We start from the raw sequence: 17941 nt of genomic DNA, 5'->3' as shown, positions 1-17941 counted from the left end.
ATAGCGATAGAATTCCACTCAATAGAAAGTTTTTGTGAATGTTTGCTGGGTATTTTATTAGTGATGGAACGACATCCGATGTTGTCAATATTTTGGTGGTTATCCAGGTCCCATATATAATTTCCCAACCCTAACAAAAAGTAAACAAATAAATGCGGCATGGAAGCAATTTAATGTAAATTGAAAAGCTTAAATGGTGAATATATAAAAACGTTAAAAAATTTTAATTTTAAACGTTAAAAATTTAAACCTTAAATTATACTCTTGTTTACGTTTATTAGAGCTAGACTTGCAGCAGTAAAACGAACGATAATGGACCAACAACCGGCAGGTGAGGACTCCAACAATTCGAACGAGGTGGAAATTGAGGAAATCGATTGCAGCAATGTGCCCGAAGGTGAATTGGCCCAGTTCCAGGAGACAGAACCTCTTCGTGTGGTCGACATTATTGATACAGTTGCCGATGACGACGATGATGAGGAGGAGGAAGAGGGAGCACTCATCAAACGCTATGTCCAGGGTGTACAGTGCCTAGAGTTTCCCGACTTTTGCACTAAATTCGAACCCGGGGACGATGATGATGATGTTGAGGGTGAAACTGAAGAGGAGACACCAATTGCCTCGACCAGCTATCAGGCAGAAGTAAAAGCACTGGCCAAAAAACGGAAACAACATCAACGACAATCGGTTGAGGATTCCAAAGCCGGCACTAGTGGCGGTCGCAGTGCTAGTGGTGCTGGTGGTAGTGGAGGAGGCGCCAGTAGTGGCGGCGGTGCTAAAACTGTTGGACGACGCAGCCAATTGAGTCCAGCTCTCTTGGGTTTAATGGGTGAAGCGAATCTCAGTTTTGTCTATGGGCGCTATGAGACGGCGGAAAGGATTTGCATGGAAATCATTCGTCAAAATCCATTGGCTAGCGAACCTTTCTACACACTGGCCGAGATCTATGAAAATCGAGATGAGGTCAAATTTCTCCATTTCTCTACTCTCGCTGCTCATTTAAATCCTCAGGATCGTGACATGTGGATACGAATATCAGATCTATTGGTACAGCAAGGCAACATGGCCAGGGCGAGATTGATTTTCACCAAGGCCATCAAAGTGCTGCCCAAGGAGTACTTGTTGCGTATGCGTAAGGCCCAATTGCTGGAAAAGATGGGCGAGACAAATGCTGCCATGTTTACGTACCTAAAAATGATTCCCTTAATGCCCGTGGATGAGTGGATAACCTGCCTAAATACAGCCAAAAATGTGGCACGTTTCTTTCACGTTCTGGAAAAATATTCCATAGCATTGCAGGCCATGAATGGGGCCTACGAAGTGTGTGGCTCCCGCTTTCAACTGGAGGATTTAAACATCTATATGGAGCTACTGATCCTTAATAAGCAATATGTTAAAGTTTTGCATTGCCTGAGGGAACGCACACAGCTGCAACTGGAGACGCAGCCGGATGAGAGTCCGGATTTGATTTACTTTTGTGATATACCCGATGACTATGTCCCCGAATTGAGATCCAAGCTATGTGTGAGTCTTGTTCACATGGGCGCCCATCATTTGTTTGGCTACCTCATCCAGAATCTGCAGGAGCACATCACCCTGACGGTGGAACGTGTGGAATTGTATATGGATGTCACAGAGGCTCTGATGCAGGAACACAAATATGCCGAAGCCATTGCTCTAATGCGCCCCATAACCGATGGTGAGACCTTCGAGTGCCCGGCCTTTGTGTGGTTAAGGCAAGCGGATTGTCTGCGTCAATTGAATCGCACCAATGAGGCCATCCAATGCTATGCCCGTGTGGTGGAGTTGGCTCCCTTTTGCTACGAGGCCAAATTCACACTCTCCGCTCTACTCAAACAGCAGGGCAGGAATGAGGAAGCGGTACAGGCTCTGGAACAATCGGCGGAGGCGGAAAGTGAGGGACAGCCTCTACATGCTCGGCTCCTTTACGAACGTTGTGTGATGCTTCAGCAAATTGGACGCATAGAAGAGTTTCTCGACGTTGGCTATGTTCTGCTTGGCCGTCATTCCATCAAGCTAAAGAATCGCGAAGAGATGTTGGCCGCAGCCAATGGAGGAAGTGCCTATAATACGGAAAGTCTGAAAGCGATTCTACAAATGCGAAGTCTTGCCGCTGGTGAGCAACAAGATCAATTGGCAGAGACGAGTCGAAAGGATACAGACGCCGCAGCCGCACCATCCCACGATCTGACCATCAAAGATGAGTATGATCTCTTTCTGGAGCTTGTGAGTACGGCATTTCGCCATGGGAAACAGAGTGCCATCGAGAGGATTTGCTTTGCCATGGTCACCACCAAGAGATTCACTCCATATCATCATGAGATTGAAAGAATAATGATATTGGCATGCTATTTTAATCATGATTGTCCCATTGGCTTCTCCTATTTAAGGGAATTGATAGCCAAACAGCCAACGGAAGTAAATCTATGGAATTTGTTGTCCTTGCTGGTCCAACAGGGAGATGAAGTTCGTTATTTTCGCTATATAAGACGACTACTACATCGTCATCCGCATGGTACATCGCAAATGCGTCTCTTTTTGGGTCACTATCATCTCAATTGTAGCTCCTACAAGTACGCATTGAATGTCTATGTGCCTCTGCTCCGCGAGAATCCGCATCCATTGGTGGCACTGTCCATAGCGGTGGTCTTTAATCAATTGGCCCTGCAGAAGAAGGTTCTACGCAAAACCGCTGCAGTGGCCCAGGCTGTGGCCTTTGCCCAACGATATAGGGAACTTCGCTCCTCTTCGGATGCTTCCTCTACCAAAGCAGAGGATTGTGCTGTCCAACAGGAGATTTTTTATAATATTGGTCGCATCTATCATCAGGCGAATATACTTCATTTAGCTGTGGAGTATTATGAAAAGGCTTTGGCAGTGAAACATCCTTTGATTGAGAAGCATCCAAACATACTTGGACTGCAGCATGAGGTGGCCTTTAATTTGCATCTGATCTATCGAGCAAGTGGCAATAATCGCAAGGCTCGTCAGTGTCTGATGCGTTATTGTGTTGTCTAGAAGGAAGAATCACCTTGTTTTAGCTTAAGAATCAATCAACTGAATGACTGGAGATAAATTTCCAATATAATTTTTGATATATTTATGCAAAATCTTTACATTTATCTGATTACGAATTGGAGATTAGAAAGCATATTTTAATTGCAATTAGCAACTGGGCATAGTGCAGCGGCGTCGTTTGCTCAGACGCTTGGGACAGGATTGTCCACCGTGTTGGGGCTCACTGATAACTTGGCGATAGCCCTCGGAATAGCCGACACCACAGCTGACGCTGCAGGCTGACCAATTGGACCAATCGGACATGACACAACCCTGGGGAACTTCCTCAGCTGCCTTCGACGATCTCACCGAGCTGCAGGTTTGTAGGCATTCCGTTTCGGTAAGGAAATTATTACGATTGCCACGGCAACCGCCATAGCTAAAGGATTGGCAGGATTGCGTTTGCGGATTGTAGGAATAACGCTGATAATTACCCCGACAAGGACCACTATCCGGATGTTGGATACAAATATCTTTGGCCATTTCTGAGTTAATGTGACAATCGACAGGATTGATACATTCCTTTTGCTGATGCAGTTCCATGCGAGACAAGCATTTGTCCTTGGCTTCGCCATTCTCTAGAAGGACCAGACGTGTGCGTATGGTCACACCGCGTCCGCAGGTCGATGTACAAGGACTCCAGTCACTCCACTGGGTTGTGGGGCATTCGGGATCGGGTAATTCAACCTGTTCATAGGTACAATCGGGCCGCATGCACTTGTTCTTCTCCACAACGGTTATGTGCGGACAACGTTTGCGTCCCAAATGATTGACAAACGTCCGTGTACGCATGGTGATGCCAATGCCACAGCTAGCCGAGCATTCGGACCATACGCTCCACGGTGAGGTCTTGCATAAGCCGGCTCCCTCGCCATTTTCATTGACGAGCGACTGTGAATTGGCCAGATTTTCACCCTCATCTTCATCACGGAGCGATGATGATGATGATTCAGGGCATTCGGCCACTGGGGCCACACACATCTCCTTTGATACCAATTGCCGACTGCATTTGGCATCAGCAGCTTTCTGGGGCACAACATAGTGACGATTGCGCATACGAATGCCCTTGCCGCAGGTTACGGAGCAAGGACTCCAGGGGGTAAATTCACTGACGCGGCATTCAACTGAAAACAGGAGGCAATAGGAGAAAAGGTTCGATTAAATCCAAATGTATTCTCATTTACCACGCGTATCCTGTTCCTCGGCATCGTCGGAGACTTCCACTTGCAGAGCCTGAAGGAATTCATCATCGCAATTTCTTGAGACAATCTTCTCGCGACGCACATACAACTTGGCCAATGGAGTCATTTCACGGCTCTGCAAAATATTTCTCTATAGTTAGTGCTTAGATAGAGATGCATTTATTTACCTTGGGATTATAGAAGGGAGCACGTGGATCCTCTGGATACATGGTGGTAATGCGATACATTCTCTCCGGTGGCTGCGTCTCCGAATTGGGTGACTAATAACCAAAAGAGATCTTAAGCAATCCGAATGAATGTAAAGTTGTTCACCTACCATATAAGTAATGCCACTGTCGGTGCCGGCATCCCAGGGATAAAGATTAAAGTCCATTGATTCAACCCAACTGCAATCTGTGGTGCAAAGATCTACACCACTTATGCCCACCACCCAATCGGGTGACGGACCAAACATCGATACTAGCGATACTTTTGGATGCTTGCGATCCACACGAAATTTGGATGATGTGTTCTGATTAACATCGGGATACCAAAGACCAGCAGCCTTGATCAATGTACGCAGTTTAGGACCATTGGCACGCAGTTCCGATTCCAGGGCAGATGGTGATCCCCATTCGGCTAGCGATCTAAAGCCAGCGGTGGCTATATGATTCTCACCCCAGAAGGAGAAATTCGATTCATGCGATGCTCCAATAATATCGGAAAAGTGAGTCAACCAAATGGCAAACGGATAATCCTTGGGATGAGTTTCATTCGACCAAATACCTTCGAAGGTAAACTAGATGGAGCATATGGAGTTAAACATTAAGGATTGTCAAAGAATTGGAGAACAATTCTTACGCTATACTTGGCCTCATCGCAGGCACAACATTCCTTTTGAATGGTCGTGGCATCCGGTTTCCGTTCACAAATTACGGCCGATAAGTTGCCATCATCAGAGTACCAGGCACGTGGTCCTTCATACACCATGGCAGAAAGAGAAACGCAACCAGAGCCCGCTTCTGGAGCCACCCACATAACCTGCACTTCAGTTTTGGGCAAATCGTCGGCTTCCGAAACGGTATTCACACAACGATCATTGAATTTGGTTAGCGAATCGCTAAACAATTGGAAACGACCCACACGACGAGGATTTGCCGCTTGGGGACGACGGGCACCAGTGTGAGCTTCTGCAGAAATTGTAAAGTGGGTGAAATGTTGAATCTTATCGTGAGTGCGGTGTCCCAGGAGGAGTACTGCAAAATAAAAATAAACAAAAATTCAAATGTAACAGAAAGTCGTTATTGTTTCTTTTCAAGCCAGATAAATTTGATTCAGCTTTTTTTCCCGCTAGTATCAGTTTAATCAACACTGAACCGATAAATTCGATCGCTTTCCAACACCACGACAGGGAACGCGCGTGATTTTCTGTTTTTTCCAAATTTTTCATAATTTGTTTAAAAAATATTAAATAAATGTCTTCGTTTTTAAATTTACTGCCCAGTGGCAGTAATGTTAATTTAGAAAAGTGCGGAGATGTTGTTATTTCACCAAAGGACAACATTATGGCTTTGTATTGTCGCTTCTGTAGCGATATTTTCACCAGATTGCCGGAATTCGCCAGGCACTTGCAAGCAAATCATAGTGACATTTTGAGTTTTGCCGTTGAACAGAATGTTTATAGTGTGGAGGAGCTACTTGGGGACCAGGATAATGAACAGGACACTGAGCAATCTGCCTCGGATAGCAGTAGCAGCGGTGATTCCGGTTTGCCGGAAAGGGAAAGAGATGAAGAGATTAGTAAGAAAAATGCGACATCTGAAGTGTATGCCTGTCAGTCCAATGCAAACATAGTGGAAGCCCTGGCGGCCAATGATATAGATTTGAATGATTCATTGGATAACTCTGGTAAGTCCTTGTAATTACCAACAATTTTCTGATGCCTAATGTGTTTTATTTCCAGATAATGACAAAGATTTACAAACTGAGGTGGAGTCCTTGTTGTTTAATGATGATGAAAATAAAGCAGATAACCTTGTAGAACCATTTTCAAACAAAGATACAAAAATCGTAACAGAATCTAAATATTGCGAGATTACAGAAACGGAAACCCAAAAAGATACCAAGGGATTCCGTCAGAGTCGCAGCAAGACAGAGAAGAGATCCTTAAGCATTTGTGACTTGAAGAGTTACAGCATCACTCGAATGACTCGCAGACGTGAGATGAAACAAATGAGCAGCGTCAGGATGCGCATAATACGATCTCTTCAAGTCGAAGAAATGGCTGCCAAACCAGTCCGTACTCCCTTGAGCAATCTTTCTTCCAAAGAGCACTTGGCAGATGATAATGTTAAAGGGAAACACTCTCTAGAAGCAAAACATCCCCTGATAGAAAAACCAAAATTACTGGCAATTCAAGAATCGAAAGAAAATCAAAAACTATTGGCAAAGATTTCATCAGCTACTTTGGCAAAGCCGACGCCACCGCCAATACCGTCATTGGGTCCTCTTGAATCCACTGAATCCTTTCAGAAACCTTGCATCTACAATGTTCCTCCAATGCCTATCAAATTGGAGTCAGATTCTAAGAAAAAGCTAAAAGGCAAATTTGTAGAAATAAGTAAAGTTGAAATTTTGCCAAAACTCAATTTGAAGCAGGAAAAGAGTTTTGAGAAGCAACCCCAAAGATCAGCTAATTTGGAAGATGACTTAAGTCCAATGCCAAAGAAGGCTAGAAGTGAAACAAGACCAGTCAATGAGAATATAGACTCCAAACCAATGCCACAAAAGGCCAGAAGTGAATCATTAAAGGATAACTCTCAGGAGCAGCTCCCGAAATGCAACCGAAATGACGAATCTAGTCGTTGCCCTTTAAACTTTAGCCTATCAGAAAGTGTAATTGAATTTCTGCAAACTGATTTAAAATCTACACCACTTGACGGTGCCGATAGCCTTCTTCAGTTGGCTATGCCCAAGGAAAGTGAACCTCCAAGTCAGTTGGTAAGTTATGGATTATCTTAAGCTAAATATTAGAATAACTTTTTCCATCCATCAACCAGAAAATGAAGCCACAAAATGATCAAGAATTGCCATCTAAACCTAAAGTCATTAAGGATGATCTTACTCTATTGAAATTGATTGGGGTAAGTAATAAAATTATATTAAATACTCTTTCCCTACTTGCTATTTTTCTCCTTGTTGTTTCACTAGTTACCTGTTATAATATTTCCCACCTATGTGGATAAACTTCACCAGGATGAATACGATAATATGCGCGAAAAAGCAGCAAAATTCACACAAATCTTTCGCAATTACGCCGTCATTTGGAATCGTAGAAAATTCATTGTTAGCTCGGATCAATTAGAAAGTCTAAATCATCAATTGGGCTTACTCAAGGACGAACTAAATCGTAAACTACACATTAATTTGAATATTTTGGAATTGAAACGTCTGCTGAATCTTATAAACATTTGGCATGGTAAACAAATTGAATTGGTTTATTTCCAAAAGATTAAGTTATCATCCAATGTAGAGTATTATTTTCAATTATTTAATTTTCTATCAAAAATGAGTAATTTCTTATTCTATTGTGAGTATTGTGAAGAAACACTCTATTTTGAGACCGAATATAAGAATCATTTGCAAAAGCATCGCGTAGTGAAAAGAGTTGCAGGATCCAAGCAAATGAAAACTGTTGCCAAGGATAATTAAGTTGTTTTTTTTTTTGAGGAAATTATTCCAAAGACATACCAATAGTCAGCATATAAACTAAGTTTCGTTTGTTAAGTTCTTTCTCTTTATAGTATATTCAAGTTATTCTAGCTTTAGTTATATAAGTTCTTGTAAAGGTTATGACATTCAACTAGGTTTTACATGTAAAGTCATTTTCATTCCATTTTTTGTAAACTTTTGTTCCGTATATGGAATCGAACTGAAAAGAATTACTTACTTTATGTAAAAGTATACATTTTTCGGTAATTTTTACACAATTTTTGAAAATTACCTACATCATTCGTTAACTGACTTTGCAACATAATATAACACGTTTTTCTATCTTTAACCCTTGTTAGTATAAAGAAGTTTTCACTCACTCCCTTTAATTTGCAAAAATTGCAAGTGGATGTGAAGTATAATTAACTTTTTTATTTACTGATTCTTTTCCTTTTCCTAAAATGATTCCAAAGTCTAACAACAATATATAATTTGTTATATTTTTTGATATTATCAATATAGAAAAGCCCCAACTAACTCAAAATAAAATTTCTGCTATTTTGAGCTAAAATTAAATTTAAAAAAAAAGGCTGAAGAACATATAAATCGTTATATTACTCTTTTTTTTAAACTTATTAAGGAGTTATGTATATAAAGTTTAAGTATGTTTCTTTTGAACTGCTTTAAAAAACACGTTTTGGATTATTGGTAAACTTATTTACCACAAGTTAAGTTTTGAGTAATAGTATCTCTAAGAAAATGTCTAAAAGAATTTATAAAAATTGTTAAGAAGGACTAACAATAATTACTTTAAAGAAAATGAGTAAAAAAAAATTTAATTTCATTTGTTAAAAAAAAAAAAAAACAATTACTTTATAAAAAATCGAAATGTCATTCAATTTAGAATGTGTTAAAAAATGAAAACTAAAACATTGTGAAACATTTAGTTATAATTTTGCTACATTTCCATTACTTTATATATCATCTCCTTCAAGTTAAATCCATAGAAAACTATAAACTTTGGCAACATTGAAATGAAAATAAAATTCAATACTTCTTTCTATATATATATAGGTATATGTAAATAAATGCTCCAAATCGTAATCAATTTGGATTTGGCTTATCGCTTATAATTATGTTTTGGTCAGTTCTCTCTCTTCTCGACAAGTCAAGTCAAGTAGTGACCCTTGACAACTGATTGTGAAATCCATTTCTGCCATTTGCTACAGATTTCAGTTTTTTTTTTTATATATCACACTTACAGTTGTAGGTCTTGCCGGGAACATAGCCATTGGGTCCATCGGCCACAATTAATTTGTATCCATTATCGCCTCGTGTACGTCGACCATGTGGCATTTGGGGAGCACGCGGGCATGCCGAGGTTGGACTAATAATAATTGCCAGACAGACGACAGCAAACAAGTGCCCCATCCTCCTCAGCATCAACATGATCTTTGTTGTTGTTGTACTGGTTGTCGTCTTTGTTTTTACTTGAACGTTATCAGAGAAGGGGGCACACACAGAGGAAGATTTCAATTATTTCGTCTTCTCAAGCTTGATTTCGACTGCTTCTGGCGAAGCACAAAAACAGACTGAAGCTTAATGCTCTCAAGATGGATTTTTACGAGATAATAAGTGTGGATTGCAATCGAATACTATGTGGATCTTTCCTATGTATTATACACATGTATATATATATATTTCTAATAGTGTATAAATGTTACCATACAATTTACAAATAATATTACAATTACATATGTATATATATGTCTAAATATATATATATAAGAGATCTCCCTCATTTTGTAGTTTATGGAGACCAAAACGCTATAAAGCTATAAAGGATAAATGAGATAAATGATCACAAAACATAGCATAGTAGAACAACAAAAAAAACAACTGATAAACAATTTGTTGTTGAGAAACTTAAATCACAAAATCAATACTAAAAGGTTAATATGGGCGCCTCTCGATGATCCAGCAAGTCTGTACGACAACAAGAAAAAAAAAGTCACATAAAGTTCATCAATTGCTTTAAATGTGTTTGGCTCACCCTTGGCAATGCTCCACCAGGGCAAGGTCACATAGGTGAGAAATGCATTCAGCGGCGTTGATTGCTGTCGGCGATTCTCTTTCCAGAAATGAAATGATTGTGTAAAGCCGCGACTAGTCCACAGCGGATTATATGCTCCATCGTCGAGTTCTGTAAAATAAAAGATTACAGTAAGAACCAAGATTAATTTTGGCTTGTAAGTGATCTCTCTGTATTTATATATTGGCATGCTGGAGGTTTAATAGTTAGAGACTAACAGGTAAAGGGGGGTGGGGGATTAGTATTTATGACCTTTTAGCGCTTTCTTGGGCAAATCGCACCAATAGTAGATGGTGGTGCCATCGGGTGTGCGACGTTTCGGTACTAGATGCATGGCTCTATTGTAGAACGATTGCTTCGATGTGCGCGGCAAGGTGGCACTATGGCCACCATTATTCTGATCCTGTTCCTGATCCTGATTGCCATTGATTACATCAGCGGCTGTAGATTCATCATCATCATTATCATTATTATGGCAGGATGGCGGTGTTATTGCTTCCGGTTGCAGTGGATGATCTTCATCTGCTTGTATAGGTACACGAATGCATTTCTCAAATGGTGACTTTGACTCCACCACGGGCAACTCTTCCCGTCCACGTACACTGATCATTAGCTTGCTATCACTCTCACTTAATATGGCCATTTTGGCATTGCCCTCCGTTTCGCTGCCATTCAAGGATGTGGCATCATCGGCTATTTCGTACTCCTGCGTCTTTGCTGGAATTGGTGTGGAAATGGAAGCACAAGGAGTATTCACTTCTAGTTCCAAAATCTTTTTGGATTTCATTGGCAATGTTTTGCTCTTGTCTTTGTCCTTGTCTTTATCTTTATCTTTGCCTCCTCTTAGCCTTTTGGGTGATATCTTGGAAAGAATATTGCTAGTCTTCTGATTGGAAGACTTTTTATCATTCTCCTTATCCTTTTCCTGAGCTTTGCCCGTCTTGGGGGCACGTATTTTACTTGCCGTCAATATTCTTTTATTAGTTACAGGCAAACTGGTGCGACGATCTGCCGCACTCAAAGAGGCGCTGCGGGTAATGCTTGCTCCTCCTCCGCCTGATTGCTGTTTACGTTTGCTATCCACCGGCAAACGTAGACTTCCCCTCTTGCTGCCCACCACCAATTCGCTTTCCACACTCAATATATTAGCCTTGGGCTTCAATCGAGAGGGACGCGTCTTGTCGGGCATTTTACTGAGACATGCTGGTGTCTCATTGGACGGATCTTCACAGCTGGGGCAATAGACCTCCGACATTTCGGGTGTCTGTAGATTACCAGTGGCCGTGGCCCAGCGTTTTTTACACTTTTTGCCTCCAAAACAATTGCAGCCAGTGGAATTGGAGGTGGAGTTTGAGTTTGAGACGCTTCCATTGGTCACTGTCACCTCGACTGCAGCACTTAATGGTGGCGGGGTACTTGCTGGTGCCGCTGCCGCTGCTGGCGATGTGGGAATGATTTGAGCATCTGTTGCTGCTGCTGTTGTTGTTGTTGTTGCTGGCTTTTCTTGATGTTGGACTAGGTCAAGTTTGAGCGTTTCACACTTGGGATTTGTGTGGAGTTTAGCTTCAGAGGCCGAGAAAGCAGGACGTTTTTGATCTACAAGAAGATATAGATCGGATTTGTTTTCCATTTTTTTTCCATTATGCATTTTTTTTTAAATGTCACATTACAATGAAACACACATATTAATGCGAATATATACAACCGAGCAACTTAAATATAAATGCCAACAGAAACATAAATGAAATGAAATGATAAACAAAAAGAAGAACTGAAGGGACGACAGCTAAAAGGTTCGACTTTTGGTGTTATATATATATCATTGTTATTGTTGTGGTTGGGAGAAAGGAGGGGTTGAAGAATAGTGTTAGGGGAAAAGTCAGAGTAGATAGAAGTCTATGCGAATGTGTATTTTCCGATCACCGATTAAAAGTTTTAAGTTTATGAACTTTCTATGGGAAATCTCACAACGAATTTTACTTTTAATAGTTCGATTTTTAGTTTTTTGTTTTTGTAAAAACATTTAAAAGTTTGAAAACTACTTAAATTTCTTTTTAAACTCAAATTATTTCAGATTAATTACCCTCTACCTTAAATATGCATTTTACAACACTGATAGTTGTTAAAGGATCTACAGATTATTGTACTTCCGCTTAGTGATCAAGCGTGTTCTTTCCCGTATGTTTTTTTTGTTCGCTTTCTTATTGTTGATAATATAAATACAAGTTACCAAAATTGTAATTAGTTTAAACAAAAGCAAAATAAAAATGGTTTCAACTGAAGAATTATTCTTATTATATTTGTAGTTTGTTTTGGTTGATATTTGCTTTTTGGTTTGTTTTTGTTTGGTCCTGCTTTCTCGGCAAACTCTGTGGGACTCTGAGGTCCTTATGGTTTAGAAAGATAAGAATTAGATTTATGTTTTTTGTTTGTTTTTTTTTCTGTAGTTTTAAAAAGGAAAATTTGAAGGAACCACAACATCTTTACGAGAAAACAACACAAAAATCAAGAAATGGAGCAAGCAGTAATTCGAAGATAATAATAATAATAATACTAAGAAGCACTCTACAAAGCAAAGACGAAAATGCATACAATAAACATACAGAAAGTGTGTGATGAAAAAGGAGAGTAAAGAAAGAAAGAAAAAAGTTAATTTAGACATGCAAACAAAGTAGTTAAAAAAGAGCTCCAATGAAAATGAAGAGAACAAATAAAAATGCAGACAAAAAAAATGATACTGACCATCACGTAAATCACCAGCCTCAATCTCGGACACCTCATTGGCCAAAGAGTCGAGTCCTTCATTCTCAGAACGCGCCTTGGCTGCAGCACTGGAACTGCTGGTGCCACTGCCAACCATATCCTGGGGATTATTGACATTTTTGGTGCGCCAGCCATAACGTGAGAAATTATTTAAATTGGCACTGGGATCGCTCAGACGTCGTTGATGTCGATAGGTGCAATAATCATCGTTCTCTTCATCCCATTCGTCCCACATATCGGTGGCACAGAAGCCTGGCTCACTGGTTGGAGTCTCGACACCAGAGCCCTTGGGTTTAGTCACCGCCATTTCGGCATGACCCTTGCCCTGGGGTCCCTTCATGCGTACAAACTCACAGCGTGTCTGTACACCAGCGCCACTGCTAAACAGGCCAAAGGACATGCGCTGGGCCACCTTTGAGCTGAGACTAGATTGCTAATAATCAGAAATGTATGCATTTAAATGGAGTTCTTTGTCATTTATCATCTAGGGAACTCACTCTGGCATCGTAGACCTTCTTGAGAGCATCATAGCGTATGGAACCCAAGAAGATTACACCTTGTACGGAGCCATCTTTGTCATTGGCCACCAATTCCACGCATACCATTTCGCCATCCCGCACCAGAATGTCACTGAATACCTCATCAAAGTTATCGACCATGAAACAAATGTGCGGATACGTAATTTCTTCACCCTCCCCCTTGGTGTCCATTTTTCGTCTCGAGGGACTGGCATAGACCCGCTGTGAATGGCGCCGCAGCACCTGCAGCTCTTTGGGTGAAGTTCTCGTACAAATGGCCAGCGTGAGAGTGTAATCAAATTGATGTATAACCATATTTAGATACACAGTCTCCTCCCAATCGACATCGGGATCTCCAATGGGCAGTTTGCGAGAATCTTTGCGGAATACTTCCACCTCAGTCTGGAAAAAATTATCAAATACCAAATTAGTTTCTCTTTCATTTTGTAAAAGGAAAATCCTTCATTAACCTCATATTTTGGCATATGTCGCGAGGAGCTCTTCACATGCTTCTTGCGCACAAAAAAGAGCAAATCATCCGAATCGATGCTGTGCTGCGGCTCCGTTTGGAATAAGAAATGCCGGACAAATAGATCTGTCCAATAGGTTGTACCCTGTAATACCACAAAGCCGCCATCTGAAAGTAAAAAAAAACAGGAATTGAATTACTAACAGGTGAACAGCTGTTCGACCTCCACTTAAACCCCTTCACATCCCCTAACAGTCTTTCCTATTCCCATGCCAACCAAAACAAAAGCGAAAGTGCCGCCGCTTACATAAAAAAAAGAAATCGTGATTTGCCGGATAATGAGATGGGCGTATGGGGGTGAAGGACTGAAGGAAGGAAGGAAGGGTAGTACCATAAGTGGAGCGCATACTCCCTAACAATTGGGTTTGGGGTTGGCTTTTTTGTGTGAACAAATCGATAATGTGCAAATGTAGACAGAAAATTTTCGCAAAACGAAAAAGAAGGCAACTCAACAAGGACATCCAAGGCAATGCAATATACCCACCATCCTTGAGCAATTGTCGCATCTCTTTGGTCCGCTGGAAATTTATGTCCTCCAACAGTTGCTGCAATGCCGTCTGAGATCCCTTTAGCAGGGCTCCGGCTACGCTGCCCAGTGACATGTTGATGATGATCAGTTAATCTCTTGGGGACTTCCCTGCACGCCGATCGATGACGAATTCTTTTGAAATTTCACAATTCGCAAAAGCTATGCCCATGCATAGCCAACAGCAGCTGGGAGCAGGCGGCGGGCAGCTGCGAAGGGGAAGGTGATGGAAAATTAGCTTTAGCCTAAGCTTGCGATGCTATCCCAACATTTGTTGCTGTTTTTTTTTTATTCTCTTGTTGGTTTTTTTGTATTTGTCCCTTCTGGTTTACGAATTGTCTAGAGAGAGATTCCCAACCGTTGGCAACGAACGAACATTCGCAAATGATTTTGGAGTCGTCGCCATAGCTATTCATATTCCTATCCACCCCCGTAAATTGAGGTTGGGGTTGGTTTTGCGTTCTTTTGTTTTTGTTGTTTCTTTACGCTCTATGATTTACTTTAGTTTATATCTATTTTTTAGTGTTGCCTAACGTTCGTTAATCAGCTGTCGCACATACACAGTGTTGGTCTGTTAGCGGTTTTTAAAAAAGTTTCAGTTTGCCTACTTATAATATATAAAAATATTTCTTAGAATTATTAAATTAATTCCCTTAAGCTGCTAAGCAAATCAATTATAAATAATCAATCATAAAATCAATTATAAAAATTTAATCTAAGGACATTTTTTTTAGCTTTTGTGTATTTGTGCAGCCATTTTTATTTGCCAGCTGACAAATAGTATTGGCAGTACTTTTAATAACGGTTTCTAAGTGCTGTTAAGCGTAAGCTTTAAAAATGTGCGCAAAATTGATCGAATTCAAATATTAAAATTTACAATTTTCAACGAACGACAACATCGTCGCCATCCTGTAAGATTTTAATGTCATTTTGCAATTCTTTTAGCTCCCTCATCATGCTGCGCGATAGTTGACCCTCTGGTGTGGCCAAGGGTTCGAATAGAAGCATTCGCAAGGATTCTCTCATCATAATCTCCGTTTGCTGCAGTTGAGACTAAAAGTATTGAAAGGTTTTTAAAAATGTTTTCCTCAAAAATAATTGCCAATAAATTACCAACAAATCAGTTGAGCTTAACTCCTGCTCTGTGTACAGTTTCCTGGCCAACTCAGCTTGGGTATTGGCCAGTTCGTAGAGGGCTATGGCCTTTAGACGATTGATTCCCGGTGCCAACACTTTAAGGACCAATAATATCTCCTGGCATAAACGAATCTTGCGTTCATAGACCTTTCGATTGGGTCGATGTGCCATATTCTGCAATATTTGACGTAATATGGCTGCAATATTCTGCTTTAGATCCAACATGACATAATGGTTGCCATGCAACAGCCGGCTTAACTTGGCCAAAAGCAGTTCCATTCTATAGATATTGTCGCGTGCATGGAAAACCTCCTCTTTGGCCCTTTCCAGCATATTGGCAACAAATTCACGCTTTAGAGTGTGCTCTGGATTAAGTAGACATTGCCATTGATTTGTCTCTGGATTGAGGACTATATAACCACCAGTTGAGGAGCAATTATTGCACATAAAGCTGCTCATATGTGTGCCCAATTCGGTGGGATCCACACACCGGGGACAATTGCAATTAAAACATTTGCCTTGCTTCAAAATTTCACGTCTTTCCTGAGTGCCAAGTAAGACATTTGTATAGCAATTATAGAGAATCTCTCCAGCTGCTATAAAGCGACTAGCATACATCTTCAGTTGTCGTCCATTGCTGGCATCATCGATGGCTGATACTAGATTGGGCATGCAGCTGTGCGGAAACAGGCTAGCCCTTCTATATATACCCCTCATGGAACCACCAGACTCGGGAGCACGTATCTCAAAGGCATTGATATCGAAAATGGCCAACAAACGTTGCACCAGTTCCACATCCTTCTCCAGATCGGAGCCTTGCCAAAGTTTGCCTAGAATGCCACTAGACTCAAGAGGATTGGCTACATTTGCCTGGTAATTATTCCACACTTCGGTTCCTCGTCGTGCATCCAACTGGGCATCCATTTGATACATTTCCTCGTAGAGAGAACGTGTCTCCGTATGCTCCCGTAGCAGCAGACACTTGACCATTGACTGCACCTCCGTTCGTTGACTGTCCTGTAATTGCTGCACTTGCTCCTCGCTTAACTGCAAATCAGCCAAACGCTGACAATCGCGTTCCTCATGATCCTTACACTCTTCACAAAGGGGCAGGAGTTGGCACTTGCTGCAAAGAAATTCCCACTCTCCATTAGTTTTTATTTTAACCAGCAATAGATATAGGAATAAACCTGCAAAAATTTGTCGTCAGATTCAAGCAACGTGCGCAACGTCTTTCACCTAAATGAGGCAAAATGACAATGGGTTCCTCCACCAGCAATGTTTCGCCGGCACGAATATTATCCACAGCAACCACAAATCTGTAACTCACTCACATTACAAAACCACTAAAGGTTTGTTAAATTGAATAATGATCACCTGCCCAGCGTGTCATTGTGCTTCACTTGACATTTCTTGGCAAAATCATCCGTCACTGCAGCCATTATTCTTCCCGTTCCGATCCCTATGTTGAAGATTAACGAACTGAACTGCAGAACGATCGAAAGTAAATATAAAAAACTAAAGAGAGTGCAAAACTAAAGAGCAACAATTTATTTCTATTTAAAATACATTGTTTTAATTTATTTTCTTGGTCAATTTGAAACAACCGAACAGCCATTGAACCTTGTCGCGGCCGCATTGTTCCAATCTAATTTTAATTTATATTAACGGATGCAATTTTATTCAGAGAGAGAGACAGTCCCTTGCTGAAATCAAAAAACGTTGCACTAGAAGCCCTTTAACGGAGAGTCCCTTTATGGATTTTTGGGGATAAAAAATTAATTCTTCCTCTATTCCAAATTTTTTTGCTGACTTCTTAGTTAAAGAGATTGTTTAAGACTTCTTCAAGTGATTTTTCTGAAAAATCGATTTAATATTTAACTTTAACTTAAAAAAAAAAAAAGTTTGGAAATCGATTTAAAAGTGTTCTAAATACGGTCGGAGGCAAATCGTTAAAATCATTAAAGATTATTTTGAAAAAGTCCTCAAAAAGTCTCACAAATTTTGCAAATCTGTAATTTTGTTTTTCCTTGTTGTAATCAATTTTTTCTTTGTTTTGAACTAAAAAAAATTCAAATTTTGGTCGATTTTCAAAAAATTCATCATATATTTTTACAAAAATCAAGTCAATATGTGTGTTTTTTTAACTTTCTAATAATATTGAGAAAACGACTTTTTCATATTGGTTACAAATCGACCAACATTATGTCAGAGAAAAATATAAAAATTTACTAAAATTTGCGGATGTGTAATTTAGTTAATTGTTGGTCAATTTCGTGTTTATATACTTTATTGGATGATAATGAATTATATTTGAATTTCAAATAAATTATTTTCAAAATTTTTTTAAAGTTTTTGGTACCCTTTAAAATATGCATTAGATTTTCTATTAAACTGAAATGCAAC

The 17941-nt window shown here is 40.2% G+C and overlaps 5 protein-coding genes across 6 annotated transcripts; 2 read left to right on the top strand and 3 right to left on the bottom strand.

Moving 5' to 3' along the window:
* Positions 1–118: 118 nt before the first annotated feature.
* LOC6646021 (general transcription factor 3C polypeptide 3) lies at positions 119–3124 on the top strand. The gene is made up of 2 exons (XM_023177888.2): positions 119–196; positions 282–3124. Exon 2 carries the CDS (start codon positions 313–315, stop codon positions 3037–3039), a length of 2727 nt encoding a protein of 908 aa, XP_023033656.1. The 5' UTR covers positions 119–196; positions 282–312; the 3' UTR covers positions 3040–3124.
* LOC6646022 (spondin-1) lies at positions 3088–9544 on the bottom strand. Its single transcript, XM_002068702.4, has 6 exons — positions 9233–9544; positions 5121–5515; positions 4597–5058; positions 4448–4540; positions 4263–4395; positions 3088–4202 (listed from the first exon to the last, which is right to left on the bottom strand). Exons 1-6 carry the CDS (start codon positions 9417–9419, stop codon positions 3187–3189), a joined length of 2286 nt encoding a protein of 761 aa, XP_002068738.2. The 5' UTR covers positions 9420–9544; the 3' UTR covers positions 3088–3186.
* LOC26529571 (protein teflon) lies at positions 5646–8373 on the top strand. Its single transcript, XM_023177890.2, has 4 exons — positions 5646–6167; positions 6223–7259; positions 7319–7402; positions 7470–8373. Exons 1-4 carry the CDS (start codon positions 5735–5737, stop codon positions 7968–7970), a joined length of 2055 nt encoding a protein of 684 aa, XP_023033658.1. The 5' UTR covers positions 5646–5734; the 3' UTR covers positions 7971–8373.
* An 86-nt stretch (positions 9545–9630) lies between the features above and the next one.
* Positions 9631–14883, bottom strand: LOC6646023 (uncharacterized protein KIAA0930 homolog). Of its 2 annotated transcripts, XM_002068703.4 has the most exons (7): positions 14357–14883; positions 13814–13980; positions 13323–13745; positions 12805–13258; positions 10315–11658; positions 10024–10173; positions 9631–9956 (listed from the first exon to the last, which is right to left on the bottom strand). In XM_002068703.4, the coding sequence occupies exons 1-7, from the start codon at positions 14472–14474 to the stop codon at positions 9916–9918; spliced, it is 2697 nt and encodes an 898-aa protein (XP_002068739.1). In that variant the 5' UTR covers positions 14475–14883; the 3' UTR covers positions 9631–9915. The 2 variants fall into 2 exon arrangements, with proteins under 2 accessions (XP_002068739.1, XP_023033657.1); XM_023177889.2 differs by lacking the exon at positions 10315–11658.
* A 307-nt stretch (positions 14884–15190) lies between these two features.
* LOC6646024 (SET domain-containing protein SmydA-8) lies at positions 15191–16977 on the bottom strand. The gene is made up of 4 exons (XM_002068704.4): positions 16913–16977; positions 16726–16854; positions 15512–16661; positions 15191–15451 (listed from the first exon to the last, which is right to left on the bottom strand). Exons 1-4 carry the CDS (start codon positions 16975–16977, stop codon positions 15281–15283), a joined length of 1515 nt encoding a protein of 504 aa, XP_002068740.1. The 3' UTR covers positions 15191–15280.
* Positions 16978–17941: the final 964 nt, after the last annotated feature.

Source organism: Drosophila willistoni (assembly GCF_018902025.1).
Source record: "Drosophila willistoni isolate 14030-0811.24 chromosome 2L unlocalized genomic scaffold, UCI_dwil_1.1 Seg72.1, whole genome shotgun sequence".
NCBI lineage: Eukaryota > Metazoa > Arthropoda > Insecta > Diptera > Drosophilidae > Drosophila > Drosophila willistoni.
This window is presented reverse-complemented; position numbering and strand designations above follow the sequence as displayed.

What these genes read in the sequence shown, in the direction of transcription:
- LOC6646023 (XM_002068703.4), bottom strand. Translation starts at nt 14,474, where the DNA reads ATGTCACTGGGCAGCGTAGCCGGAGCCCTGCTAAAGGGATCTCAGACG. An exon ending in AGAAGGTCTACGATGCCAGA is followed by an intron (nt 13,259 to 13,322) that starts GTGAGTTCCCTA and finishes TCTGATTATTAG; the next exon opens with CAATCTAGTCTCAGCTCAAA. An exon ending in CTGGTGGAGCATTGCCAAGG is followed by an intron (nt 9,957 to 10,023) that starts GTGAGCCAAACA and finishes GTTGTCGTACAG; the next exon opens with ACTTGCTGGATCATCGAGAG.
- LOC6646021 (XM_023177888.2), top strand. Translation starts at nt 313, where the DNA reads ATGGACCAACAACCGGCAGGTGAGGACTCCAACAATTCGAACGAGGTG.
- LOC6646022 (XM_002068702.4), bottom strand. Translation starts at nt 9,419, where the DNA reads ATGTTGATGCTGAGGAGGATGGGGCACTTGTTTGCTGTCGTCTGTCTG. An exon ending in GCGATGAGGCCAAGTATAGC is followed by an intron (nt 5,059 to 5,120) that starts GTAAGAATTGTT and finishes TGCTCCATCTAG; the next exon opens with TTTACCTTCGAAGGTATTTG. An exon ending in CTCCCTTCTATAATCCCAAG is followed by an intron (nt 4,396 to 4,447) that starts GTAAATAAATGC and finishes AATATTTTGCAG; the next exon opens with AGCCGTGAAATGACTCCATT.
- LOC6646024 (XM_002068704.4), bottom strand. Translation starts at nt 16,977, where the DNA reads ATGGCTGCAGTGACGGATGATTTTGCCAAGAAATGTCAAGTGAAGCAC. An exon ending in CACAATGACACGCTGGGCAG is followed by an intron (nt 16,855 to 16,912) that starts GTGATCATTATT and finishes AGTGAGTTACAG; the next exon opens with ATTTGTGGTTGCTGTGGATA. An exon ending in CTGACGACAAATTTTTGCAG is followed by an intron (nt 16,662 to 16,725) that starts GTTTATTCCTAT and finishes ATTTCTTTGCAG; the next exon opens with CAAGTGCCAACTCCTGCCCC.
- LOC26529571 (XM_023177890.2), top strand. Translation starts at nt 5,735, where the DNA reads ATGTCTTCGTTTTTAAATTTACTGCCCAGTGGCAGTAATGTTAATTTA. An exon ending in GTGAACCTCCAAGTCAGTTG is followed by an intron (nt 7,260 to 7,318) that starts GTAAGTTATGGA and finishes TCCATCAACCAG; the next exon opens with AAAATGAAGCCACAAAATGA. An exon ending in CTCTATTGAAATTGATTGGG is followed by an intron (nt 7,403 to 7,469) that starts GTAAGTAATAAA and finishes TTGTTTCACTAG; the next exon opens with TTACCTGTTATAATATTTCC.